The sequence below is a fragment of the Mytilus trossulus genome, chromosome 6 (assembly GCF_036588685.1).
Source record: "Mytilus trossulus isolate FHL-02 chromosome 6, PNRI_Mtr1.1.1.hap1, whole genome shotgun sequence".
Classification (NCBI taxonomy): Eukaryota; Metazoa; Mollusca; class Bivalvia; order Mytilida; family Mytilidae; genus Mytilus; species Mytilus trossulus.
In genome coordinates this window covers 12,738,346-12,752,159 of record NC_086378.1, presented here as the reverse complement: position 1 = coordinate 12,752,159, position 13,814 = coordinate 12,738,346, and the positions used below count along the sequence as shown (strand labels likewise).

The 13,814-nt window shown below is 32.5% G+C and overlaps 2 protein-coding genes across 2 annotated transcripts; both read right to left on the bottom strand.

The window, feature by feature from the left end:
* Positions 1-5,859: 5,859 nt before the first annotated feature.
* LOC134722323 (uncharacterized) lies at positions 5,860-7,687 on the bottom strand. Its single transcript, XM_063585932.1, has 2 exons — positions 7,672-7,687; positions 5,860-7,166 (listed from the first exon to the last, which is right to left on the bottom strand). The coding sequence occupies exons 1-2, from the start codon at positions 7,685-7,687 to the stop codon at positions 5,860-5,862; spliced, it is 1,323 nt and encodes a 440-aa protein (XP_063442002.1).
* Positions 7,688-8,623: 936 nt separating this feature from the next.
* On the bottom strand, positions 8,624-12,281 carry LOC134723198 (uncharacterized). Its single transcript, XM_063586826.1, has 3 exons — positions 12,147-12,281; positions 11,356-11,532; positions 8,624-8,785 (listed from the first exon to the last, which is right to left on the bottom strand). Exons 1-3 carry the CDS (start codon positions 12,195-12,197, stop codon positions 8,666-8,668), a joined length of 348 nt encoding a protein of 115 aa, XP_063442896.1. The 5' UTR covers positions 12,198-12,281; the 3' UTR covers positions 8,624-8,665.
* Positions 12,282-13,814: the final 1,533 nt, after the last annotated feature.

Here is a 13,814-nt window from a genome sequence, read left to right as displayed (position 1 = left end):
CATTCCTAGGCCTAAATTTTTCTATTCTAATTTACAGTTTTATATCACAGAACTTACCTATAAAATGTTGTGGTAAAAAAACAAACCGTTTTTTTTTTTTAAATATCCCTACCGTCTTTTTCGATTTTTTTACTGGAGCAACAATGGCAAGAAGCAGCCATCTAAAATGTTAAACACCAGAAGTTTGGTAAATCCAAAAAAAAGTATTGTTAATTCAGGAATGTCTCTAACGATTTACGATAATAATCTTAGGTCTTTATTACTGCAGTTTCAGTAAACCTAATTAAAGTGATTAAATAATATACTTCAAGCTTGCTAAAAATCGCTTAAAATGATTCTTTAACTTTAAACAACGTTAACAGATATGGACATAAGAAATGACTCCTGAGTAAAAGCAAAGTAACTAAAGTCGAAATTCAAATTTCAAATTGTATATTTTTGTTAAGTTTTAATATCAAATATTTTTCATTATTCACCAATGACGAATGTTCATCAATAATCCGTTTAAAATGTATTTTAAAAAATACATATCAAAGAGGGACGAAAGATACCAGAGGGACATGAAAAATGAAAAAGACAAACAGATAAATAATAGTACACATGACACAACATAGAAAACTAAAGACTACGCAATACAAACCCCACTAAAACTAGGGTTGATCTCAGGTGCTTCGGAAGGGAAAGCAGCTCCTACTCCTGTCATGTTGCTCATGTTATTACAAACCTTGAAAATGGATCATTCTGCACAGATTACATTGTCGATGTTGTTGTAATTACGTTTGCAACATATTTTAATACACGAATTTGTTTAAAACATTAATGTATCAAACATGTAACAATTTTTTTATCTATTCTAATTTAACTTTGCACTGTGATTCAATAGGCTTTAGTGGTCAAGTGGTCTAAGTTGTTACTACTGAATCATTAGCAAGTAGCACTAGCACTAGCACTGAGGTTGTGAGTTCGAACCCTGTTTGTGCGGGTACACTCGACTCCTATCGCAGGTAGGTGGTTTTCTCCTGGCACTCCATATTTCTCCACTAATAAAAACTGGCTGCAACTATATGACATAAAAGCGGTTTTTAAAGGTTGCATTTAAACGCAAAAAATAAAAAAAAGTCACTATGATTCAATAGGTGTGTACATTTTATTTTTTCCCACTTTATTTTTGTGTTCAATATTTAATAGGTGTACTTCTCGAACCAACATTCGAAAACCGGTTTGTTGGATATAAGAAGATGTGGTATTAGTCACAAATGTTTAATGTTATTTTTGTAATTCTCATCTGATTTTGTCAAATGTGTTGACGTCTTTTCTGTATACTTATGTTTTATGGTAAAGAAAATTAATCGTCGCCTTCATTTATTAGTTTTGATTTTGTTCAACGTAATCGGTATGATATTTTACGTTTGAAGTTAGATTCAAAATAAACCGGACATGGCTTTATAATATAGTTAATTGGTACCTTAGTTTGCTAATAATAAGTATTGAAATGTGCATTGTTATTAAATGCAATATCAGTATTTAGTTAAAGTTTAATCTTAAATCAATTCTTATTCTATCCTATTTATTCTAATGTGACGCCATTTTTCATTTTTTGATGATCTGTCTTAACAAATTCAAATGACGTCATTTTTTGTCATATTTTACAGTTTCAGATATGACGTCACTTGGCGTTGAGGTTTAAACTTATTCGGATGTGTCTACTTTTTGTGTTGCAAATATCTGGTTATGTTATGTATTTCAGTTGTTTTCTGTAATTAGTTAATAATTCAGTTTTATCATGTACATCTTTTGTTTAGTCATTTTATAAAATTTACTGTTTGCAAAAGTATAAATTATTCTAAATAATAGGGATGTTCTGGTAACTAACAGAAAACCCTTGCCGTTTTTGGCACAACTTTTTTTATCTTTTGGTCCTCGATGCTGTTTAACTTTGTACTTGTTTCGGCTTTCAAACTTTTGTATCTGGGCGTCACTAGTAGGTCTTGTGTGGACAAAATGCACTTCTGGCGTATTAAAATTTTGAACTTGTTGCCTTTTGTTGGCTGTTGTTCGTGTGATTCTTTGTCAATTGTGTTCTCCAATTTATTTATATTGTAGTCCTGTGGTGTTGTGTTGTCATTTTGATGTTATATTTCACATGGCCATAAAAGTGCGAGGTTTGGTATGCTACAAAACCAGGTTCAACCCACCATTTTTTCCTTTAAAAATGTCCTGTACCAAGTCAGGAATATGGCCATTGTTATATTATAGTTCGTTTCTGTGTATGTTACATTTTAACGTTGCGTCGTTTGTTTTCTCTTGATTTTGAGTGTGGATTCACATTGCGATGAGACGTGTTTTGGTTTTGATGTTGTGTTTGTTGTTCTCATGGGATTTTGTCTGATGCTCGGTCTGTTTCTGTGTGTGTTACATTTTAGTGTTATGTCGTTGTTCTCCTCTTATGTTAAGTGCGTTTCCCTCGGTTTTAGTTTGTTGCCCCGATTTTGTTTTATGGCTGTGGATTTATGAGTTTTGAACAGCGGTATATTTCTGTTGCCTTTATTTATTAAAACTTGTAAAAGTAAACCATTTATATAGGTAAAAGTACGGTTTGCAACACGGAGCCTAGTCTAATTTCGACCAGAAACCTATAAGGGGCCCAAAAAGTGATTTGTTTTCAATCAAAACAAACAAAATTGAAGTAACAACGTAATTCGGACATCGTGATTAGAACTTGTCCTACAGAGTCGGTCTGAGGTGACCTATTCTGATATTAAGGACGTGATGGTATTATAAACTTTATTAATTAAATTCGAGGTGAACGATTCCAAAATTAACCAAATGAAAACACATTTTCAGCTCTTTTCATAATGCGGGCATAGATTTGCGTGGCTAAGACAGACAACTAAAAAACAACATAAAAAGTCGGATTTAAACGTGTATACATTATAGGTGTAAAACCATCATTGATTTCCCCTATTAGTTTTTGTTAAATTTGCACTTTTGAAAAAAATTTGCAGTATTCATCTTTATTTCAAATAAAGAAATACTTGGTGCGAGTAAAGTTTTATCCTGTCCAGTACTATAGAAAAAAACTCGCATAACATTTCATTGCATATAAGAAAATTACCACCACTGGAAGTTAACCATTCAAATTTCTCCCCTTATTTAATCTGGATACAGGGATTAGTAACCATTTTTACCTCAAGTTTCCAAAATATTCTATAGGAATCCCAGATTAAAAATAATGGTGCTTTGGAATACCAAAGACATATTTTTATGATACAGAAATGTTTTACTGCAATAAAATGTAGGATTTATCACCTACAACTGACAAATTCAAGGAAATATTTATGTTCGATCTATTTTCGTATACAACCGGATGTGACGTACTGTAATTTGGTGGTATTACACCTATATTTTAATTTGATTAGACATTATCAAATAGTAAAATTTACCTATACTCAGGGTTAACACCGCCTAATCATATGTTTGCAGATTCAATCTTAGTTACAATGTTGGGCAAATATTTCTACAAACAAAGCAAGTAAGTCGACCAAACATGTGTCTTGCTAGCATTATGAAAAGGGCTGTAACATGTTATAAAGGAGTAGGTTCAGTAAGACACCTTTTTGGCCCCAAAATAAAGCCGTTTTACAAAATTGTAAAAATGTTATCTTTTAGTTGTTAATGGGAAAGTAGAATGCTTATGCTACACAAATATGGGCTGTTTTTGTCTATACAATGCACAGATATCGAGTACTAACATCAATAAGTCATGCTAAATTACTGAAATCTTAACAATTTTAGCATTTTACTTAAATTTTAGACGGTTTCCGTCGTAAATGAAAGTGGCCGCATTCGTGTTCATTCATAATAATGAAATGTACGTTGTATTTGATAATAATACATAACATATATAAAGGTTGAGGATGAACACGGATGCGGCCACTTTTATTTTTGATAAAATCCATCTGAAAAGTGACGATTTGTTGCATATTTGATACGCGTACTGACATTCTTTAGGAACGCTTAATGCGAATATTGTAGCGATGGGTGTATAAGAACCGAAACAGTTGACAAGCTATACGATTTTAAAGGACATTAGTATTGATCTGAGTTGAACTTCGACTGAGGGAGTTGAAACCTTAGTTTCTGAAAAAATCTAAATCTCTAAGTGTTCCGTAGTTGGAATATATATTATTTTGCATGGTTTAACAGATGATGATTTTCTTTCATTCTAAACGATTACAGGCTATTGAAATATGATGCTAAATTAGAAAAAAAATACATCATAGAAATAATCCTAACCGGATTGTAAATGATGCAGTATGCTCTTCAACTTTGTACTTGTTTTGGTTTTCGAACTTTTTTCATTTAATAGCTAACTAAAGATAACTGGTTTAAAATTCAGTACTTCAGACGCGTGTTTCGTTCACACAAGACTACCCAGTGACGTTTAAACACGTTTCGGATTGTTCACACAATGTTGTTTTACCTCGTTTGTAGATCAACTGACTCAACGCCCACGATGAAATATACCTATCACTTTGCATCCGTCTTAATCTGTTATAGAAAGATGTGTTTTTTTTAACTTATCTATCTTTTTTAACCAAGTTAAGCCTGGGTAATACTAAGTGATTACAAAGAAGTTATACATAAAGAACTGCACTATAACATGAGATTATTTGTAAAACTTATCACAGCTGATTGAACCCTTTGGTAGAATATAACTCATCAAAAACTTAAACATCCAAAATCAGCATTTTCTACAATCTGTCGATAGCTGTATCTCAGCATTGCACAAGGTCACTTTTTTTCTGACGTCTTTACGCTAAATCAAAAGCATGTTGGATGTGTACCGATTGATAATTAAGTCTTAGATGCATGATCTTTTTATTAGTTGTCAGTGGCACTGAACTAGCTGTCAGTAACTGCGAGTACTCTCAGATCAGTAATTAGTGTTTTTTGTTGATTGGATATAAAAGTACCCTTCCATGTCCACTCTGTGTTTTTGTTTAATGTATTTCCATGTGTATCCATCTGATGAGTTAGGTCTTTTTCAACTGGTTTTTATAGATTTCGTCAAATTCGATCAAAACATCCCAAAGTATTGACTTGCAAGTCAATCATTTAAAAACAGTCAAACCCATATCTACATATCCCTAACTTCTCCGACGTTTGAAGTTGGATTTCGCATGCATTTTGCAAGTTAGGTTAATTAAAAAAAGAAAGAATGAAACACCATGAAAATAACATGTTGTTGACCTATTAAGACCACAAGAAATCATCATTGACCTAATAAAATTATGTTTTATTTCTTTCATGGCTTGAAATGTTAAATGACGTCTAGCCGAAAATACGAGCCCAATGCTGATAGATCTTTTTTAATTGATTAATAACAGCTTAAACCCCTTAACATGTATCAAACTGACTATATGTCGTTTGATATATAAAAATGTGAAGTTGAGGGATCTAGTTTATCTTCGAGATATCGCTAGAGAATGCTTTTAACGAAAATATTTCTGTGATATCTATATAATTCCAGAAAAGAAGCTATTTCAGTTTAATAAACATTTTCTTGTTTTTTTGTTTGTTATCATTTTGTTTTAGCAATGTTTTGTGCATACAAAAAGTGACCAAAAGAACCTGTTCAATTTCTAATGTGGTCAATAAAATAGACGATAGTATCTGTATTGAATATTAATAATACTATAGACTTAAGTATGTACTGCAATCAGTAACAATAAATGAACACTGTTCAGAAGAAATTTTTATTTATAGATCTTCAATCGACTTATATCTTTGCATACTAATGATGGTGTTCAAAATAGATTTCTTCTGTCAATCAAAATATGTGATTTATGGCTCAGTCTATTCTTTATCTGCAACATTACCATCTTTATCATTGTGATTTGTATGGTCTTTGCCATTGCCATCTTTATCATTGTTATCGCGCCTTTCTGTATTTTTACGGTCTTCGCCATTGCCATCTTTATCATTGTGATCGCGCCTTTCTGTATTTTTACGGTCTTCGCCATTGCCATCTTTATCATTCTTATCGCGCCTTTCTGTATTTTTACGGTCTTCGCCATTGCCATCTTTATCATTGTGATCGCGCCTTTTTGTATTTTTACGGTCTTCGCCATTGCCATCTTTATCATTGTTATGGCGCCTTTCTGTATTTTTACGGTCTTTGCCATTACAATCTTTATCATTGTGATCGCGTCTTTCCGTATTTTTACGGCCTTCCTCACTACCATCTTTATCATTGTGATCGCGCCTTTCTGTATTTTTATGTCCTTCTCCATTGCCGTCTTTATCATTGTTATGGCGCCTTTCTGTATTTTTATGGCCTTCGCCATTGCCATCTTTATCATTGTGATCGCGCCTTTCTGTATTTTTATGGCCTTCGCCATTGCCATCTTTATCATTGTGATCGCGCCTTTCTGTATTTTTACGGTCTTCGCCATTGCCATCTTTATCATTGTTATGGCGCCTTTCTGTATTTTTACGGTCTTCGCCATTGCCATCTTTATCATTGTTATCGCGCCTTTCTGTATTTTTACGGTCTTCGCCGTTGCCATCTTTATCATTGTGATCGCGCCTTTCTGTATTTTTACGGTCCTCGCCATTGCCATCTTTATCATTGTGATCGCGCCTTTCTGTATTTTTACGGTCTTCACCATTACCATCTTTATCATTATGATTGCGCCTTTCTGTATTTTTACGATCTTCACCATTACCATCTTTATCATTGTTGTTGCGCCTTTCTGTATTTTTACGGTCTTCACCATTACCATCTTTATCATTGTTATCGTGCCTTTCTGTATTTTTACGGTCTTCGCCATTGCCATCTTTATCATTGTGATCGCGCCTTTCTGTATTTTTACGGTCTTCGCCATTGCCAACTTTGTCATTGTTATGGCGCCTTTCTGTATTTTTACGGCCTTCGTCACTACCATCTTTATCATTGTGATCGCGCCTTTCTGTATTTTTATGGCCTTCGCCATTGCCATCTTTATCATTGTTATGGCGCCTTTCTGTATTTTTACGGTTTTTGCCGTTGCCATCTTTATCATTCTTATCGGGCCTTTCTGTATTTTTACGGTCTTCGGTATTGCCTTTATGTTTTCCGCCACCTCCACATGTACCTTGTCCATGACCCCTGGCACATTTTACTAAACGTCGGATAAAAGCAAAAGGATAAAAAATAGTTTGGTTGTTCAACGAATAAACAAGTTATGCGAGACTTACTTAAAAAATAATGACATATATACAGATAATATAATGTTAATAGTAATAAAGTTGAACTGTCAAAAAATTATAGTACAAAAACTAATCATAGATACCAATATTAAAATTGTGCACGCCACTAACTTTCCGTCAATAAAAAAAATCATCAGTAACGATCGAATCAAAAAATTAAAAAGGTCATATTTTAAAAGAACAAAGTTGAAGAGTATGTGCGACTTATTTTTCGAAATGCTTCATATATAACTCTTTTTTTTGTACGCTTGTATTGTTTCAGTCAATTAAAAGCTTCTAAGCGGGGCAAATAATAATTAAGAGCTTTGCACGACGAAGATACATTCCTTCATTCGAAAAGTTTCAATAATTCAGTTATTCAGATAAATATCATATTCATCTGCCCTCATGTTGATACAGTCATTTATTGACTTATACAGTATGTCTTTTCCATAGTCGGACTCAATTTAGTGCTTCTATTAAATAATGTCTTTTGGGTTTCTAAAATATCAATCAATGGACACAATAGTTCAAAGAACATCAAGTAGTATTGCTATTGAAGTTCGAAAAAAAGAACATATCAAAGATGAAAAGGCTTTTATTTTCCAGACAAAACGTGCGAAATGAGCTGTGCATCCGGTTGAAAGACATGGTCTATGTTAATAGTTCAAATATAAATATGTTTTTCTTAATATTTTTCTTTAATTTGTTTTTAATAGCAACAAGTATTATACATTTACGTTCTATTTCGGACTGATACATGAAGCCTTTAGCTTCAAGAAGAAAGGAAATGATGTTTAGTTTGAAACTTTTAGAATGAAGGAATGTATCTTCGTCGTTAAAAGCTCTTATTATTTGCCCCGCTTTATCTATACTGTTTGTTCTTTTTGGTTTTTAGCTCTTCGTCCTTTTAATAACTTTCCTAAATTTTGGCCTCGGGCATCACCGAAGAGACATTAATTGTCGACATGCGCATCTAGTGCAGAAAGTTGGTACCGTTTATGTAACTATTTGAAACCTTTACGTGGCAGTTTCGACTTCAATCTCAATTGACAGGGATTACCAATTTTCGTATAATTGTCGGTGGTTCTTTCCGAGTATTCCGGCTCCCTCCATTTATAAAGGGTTCGACACCAATCTGATTTCAGAAGGATTGTAAGTTTTAATGTCGATGGTCAGTTGTTCTCTACTGACAGTTGGATTTCTCCATAAATAAAAAGTGACCACCACGATATAATGCTGATTGTGGCATTCAACACCAACAATCAATCAATCATCGATAAAAAGGGAGAAAAGGGAGAGTTTTATGTAAAAAAAAGATCTTTTTTAATCCTTATGTTCAAATATTAATCGTTCTTTAACTTAGACGTACCTTGTATTGGCTTCCTACATGAGTATCCTTTACCCCTAACTCTGCCACCGCGGCCGCATGTTACTGGACAGCAATAAAACCCAGGTGGACAATTACAATAACCCCTGCTATAGCAACCACACTTGGTATAGTATACGTATGTAGGTGCTGGACATACCTCACATTTATTACCATATCCCTCTGAAATCAATTGAGAACATGTTTGTATATCTCATATGTGTAATTGGTATTTGTGGTTGCAAATCTTATCTTTCAAATCTATTAATATATTGACTATAAATTTAGAGCTTGAAATGATTTATATTAGCGAACTGAACTTCTTTCATGTTTGACGCGGGGTTGTCGTTTAAATTGCGTTTGAACTATAAAACAAAAGGACAGTGTAGTTTATTTTTATCCAAAGTATATAACTCACTTTCGATCTAAATTCATGATCTGAAATTTATGATATTCTTTGGAGAGCTATAAAAACCTAAACAGATGAGCAATAAATGTGGTTGCGTGATATATATTTACTTTGAGACATTTATTCTATAGTCGTGTACAAAACATACAAGCGCAATATCTATAAATGACAACATACAGAATAAAAATCTGATGAATTGACTACCAGTGTTAGAAAAAATCTAAGTACAAGTTACGGTTTTTGGTATTTGATACTGGAAAACGACAACATCAGGCAGTGACATCATTGGTATTGAGCACAATAAAATACTATGTATGAAAGATATTACAACACAATAGCAAATCATTGATATTTTTTGCGGTACTTCGAAATACATTCTTTACATAGCATTTTCTATTTTTCGGATATTTATTTTGATAGATATCAATATATATTTTTGTATGAACGAATCAACCTCACCTTTTTTAGAACTTTTTAGAGAAACTCATGCCAGATTCGCATTTTGTTTTAAAAACAAATGTCATCTCAATAACCACAACAACGTTAAAATAAAAAAAGGAGAATATTGATGCGCAAATTACAATAAAAAAACATTTTACGTTCTCAAAGTAAGGTTGAATGAAATATCGAGAATACACAGACAAATTGAAAACAATCATATCTGCCTATCGGCCATTTTGTGCATACCTTTAACTTTTACCACGACTAATGTACGTCCGGTCTGAAAGATCATTTCAAGAAAGAAGTACACGTTTCAAACAAAATAAGTGTAGCTTTCAAAAAAGTAGAATATTTCATTTTTATTAAACGAAAGCTGAATGACTGATGATCGTTGCAGCCCATTGATTTGCTATGAATTTGAAAAAAATAATTTAAAATAAATGTACGCAAATTAAAAAGCGGTATTATTGCCTGGGTTTCAGACATCAAGTATCAGTATTTTGTTATATGTTATTAAAGGTATGTCGCTGTTTTCCGTTAAAAAAAACACCAAAAAGGGTTTACGTTAACATACAATTAAATACTGTCACTTTATTAAACTTTCAAAAGACTAGAGAGATGTGACTGCTTGAAATTGCGCAATTTAGCATAGAAAGCAATGGGACAATTAAAGAAAGGTGTTTATCCTTGAATTATGCCATGATTCTTTAGGTTACTTTTTCTGAAAACAAATTAAAGCAAAGAATGAAGTTTAAAAAAAATGAAAAATAGAGTCTTAAAAATGTGTGTCGCACACCTAGGTATATGAGCATTATCAACACTAATCAACAATGTAATCTCTCCAACCTTGTAAACAATGATAGAATTCATGACAAAAATTTCTTTTTTGATGTTCAAGTAATGCTGATTTTTTTGGTCAGTTTAGTTTCAGTTTTCAATCGAAACACAGAAAAAGGGTAAAAATCCTCTTTAAAGGAAATCGCTCCTATGAAAGGTGAAGGTCTACTAACAACAATGTACAATATCAATCAAATTTGACTAATAAGTGGAAATTGACCTACTGATATTTTTTTTTTTTAATTTTTATGTATCTTTTATATTTTATTCATTTAGGGCAAGACGCTAAAAAACTTGTAAATATTGTCATTAAAGGGCAATGAATCCAATAAGGAGTCGACGAAAAAAAATCAACACTGGAAATCACAAAAGTTCCCGTAAAAATTAAGACGTCATAAAGAATTTAGAAAATATATGATGCCATAATTGAAAAGTGATTGTTGAATGACATCGAAAGTTCAAGCGGAACATATTTCCAAATCATAGAGGCGATATGGTGTATTCTTCCTCAGCATTAATTTGAAATGCAACTCTTTTTTAGAGTCGTTTAATAGTTACAATTCTGAGGATTAATATATTTATTGTAAATTATTTGCTAAGATTTTCACTTTTTCATTCCTATTGTTTGAAATGTAGATATTAAAATTGAGAATGGAAATGGAAATATTGTCTTGCTGATAATTTTTTTCAAATTCAAGTTTCCTTCTATCTATTGTAATGTTTGAGATATAGTGTAAAACGCAAAAATGGCATTCGGTTAACTGACGATTTTGACAATTATAATCATTTGTGAATCTTGTTTTGCTGTTTATATTTGCTTCATAAAGTTGTTCTCTATCTATAATAGTTTTCACGATAAAGACAAAATGAAAAATAATAATTTCAGAGCAATAAATCTTATGACACGTCGCCATGGAAGTTTTGACTGTCAATAAACACTTAGTAGAGCTCAGAAAGTGTTAGATAATGGAAATTGGTAAATATTTCACATTCGAGATCAAATTGCCATATGTATTATTTGAACAATTATTATTTCTAATACTAATATATATTTTCAATAACTTACTTCGACATGCGTGCCTGCATTCTTTCCTGCTGTGAAATTTATTGGCATTACCACCATAACCTTTGTAATGTAGAGGTCTACATTTTCCTGACTTGGAGTCGTAGTAGAAGTACCTTCCCGTTGAATAACAATGTTCTTTATTACTGCAATATCCTTCGTTTTTCTCCAGTCCACATACTAAAAGACAAGATATTGATTACGAAAGTATCAACTTGCTAAATTACATGCCAAGTAAGTAAGAAACATCTTAGAAAGTGTCTTTCCAGTTTCACGTCCGTCCTAACAATTGCAATATAGTTTCTACCCAAAAAAAATAAACTGCTTGGATACCGAATTCATTTAAACAAAAAGCAATAAAGATAATTTCATTAAAGACCTCCTGAATCGTTACCTCAATCTAAATTGCCAGTGTATTAGAATCAGGTATTGACATTATGGTTCCAGACACTCACGATAATTAAACATTCTTCCTTTTGTCGATCATTGAATATGATTGCGTGATGTATTTCAAATTATTTAAATTAAACGGAAAAAAACAAAATCACGCGCAAGTATGACATTTTCATATACAAGTAATTCATTTGGGAGTAATTTCACCCGTTCCGGATACATTTCTTGTTATGTGACGGGTGAAATAACTCCTTAATTTGTTCTTAGTGATAGTGAAACATATGCTAGTAATGACATTGATGTCGTCGTTTCATCACGTTACAATTCTATTGACAATGAAAGAAGAATATCCTATAGAGAATAATTAAAGCAATGGTAACAAACATATATAATAGACATACCGCATGAGTTAACATGGTCACTATGGATGTAGCCGGATGAGAATGACTCATCTATGCATACCATCAGGATCAAAAACAAAAAAGCAGTCGCAAACTTCATCTTCGTCTTTAGAAAGCCGTTTTAATTATTCAAGATTTTTTCAAAAACTCTTGAATATGATGGCAAACCTCTCTTGGTCAATTTTATACTAGAAATGTCAAGCAACATCTGTCTAGTTATGGGTTAATTTGGTAAACAATCCGTGTCAAGGACTTGAGTAATTTTTATTTCGATACATGTAGTATTAAAACAAACCTGTTCACCTAGTTCACCGAGTTGGCATACATGTTTTACAATTCAGAAAATGGGTTACAACATTATTTGTTGCACTGATATCAGGTGAACAGAAGAATTGAAAGGAAGGGGTGAAGCAGTTCAGTGAGAATTTGTTGAACAAAAAGGAAAAACATATTATAAAGCTTTTTTAATTCAAGACTGAGATACTTTTCGGAAATGTTATATACAAGCATAATATGGTAACCAATTATCTTGTTCAAACGTATTTTTTCTGAGTTTGGATTCATTCATTGTTTATGAAATTAACTTGATAAAGAAATCTTACTTTTAATGACTAAATTTATACCCAAACTGAAATAATACACCTCCTACGAAGTCTGTGCAAAACATTATTTGAAAGATTTTTCATGCATATTGTGTCTTCTTATGTTGTAATGTAACACTACTGTGGCAGTTTAGTGTTAAGGTTGGTGTCTGTTAAAATGTTTAAACCCGTTGCATTTGTCTACCCTGTCCTACGTCAGGAGCCTGTTGATAAGAAGTTTTCGTTTGTTGGTGTGGTTCAAAAGTGTTTTTCGTTTCTCATTTATTATATAGAGACTATACCGTTTGAATCGTTTTATATTAGTCATTTTAGAGTCTTTTATAACTTGCTGTTTGTTGTAACCCTAGACTCCGTGTTGAAGGTCGTACTTTGTCCTTAAATTTATTATCGTTTATAAATTGTCACTTTGATTAGATTGGTCTCATTGGCACTCAAACCACATCCTATTAATATATATCTCATCATTGATAACGGGATTTAAATTTTGTGTTAGCTCCGACGAAAATCTAATCATCGAATACCCCCTCCTCATTTAAAATTTGCAGTCAGGAGATATTTTACTTGAGTGAACGACAAAAATGGTTCATATTTAATACGATAAACTTAGAAAATTGCAACTTTGATTGTTGTTTATAAAATTTTCTTTAAGTCTTGGATCGGTCAGAAAATACATAAATTCGTAAGTTTGTTAAAATAATATATACTCATCACAGTGGTGCACATGAAAAGACGACGGTATTGTAAAATAAATGGCAAAAAAAGACATACAAACAAGTCAACAAAAACACAACAAAGAAAAGTAAAGATAAGCACCCCCCCCCTCCCCCGCTTATAAGGTTCCCTCGGTGATGTCATATTCGAGGAAGAGGACATAATTGTGGTTATGACAATTGGAATACATTCCTTATCATATGTGAATAAGATATACTAATACGGTCAACCAACTCTGGACGGCGTCAGTGACATGTTCGAATGAAAGACTTCAAAATTTCCAATTTGAACACTCTATTAACTAAATCCTGATAGCAAAAACAAGCAATGTAACATCGTTTTCACTCATTGGTAT

Coding starts and splice junctions, on each gene's coding strand:
- LOC134723198 (XM_063586826.1), bottom strand. CDS start 12,197: ATGAGTCATTCTCATCCGGCTACATCCATAGTGACCATGTTAACTCAT. Junction 11,533..12,146: donor TGACCATGTTAACTCATGCG/GTATGTCTATTA, acceptor CTTGTCTTTTAG/TATGTGGACTGGAGAAAAAC. Junction 8,786..11,355: donor ATGCAGGCACGCATGTCGAA/GTAAGTTATTGA, acceptor AATTGATTTCAG/AGGGATATGGTAATAAATGT.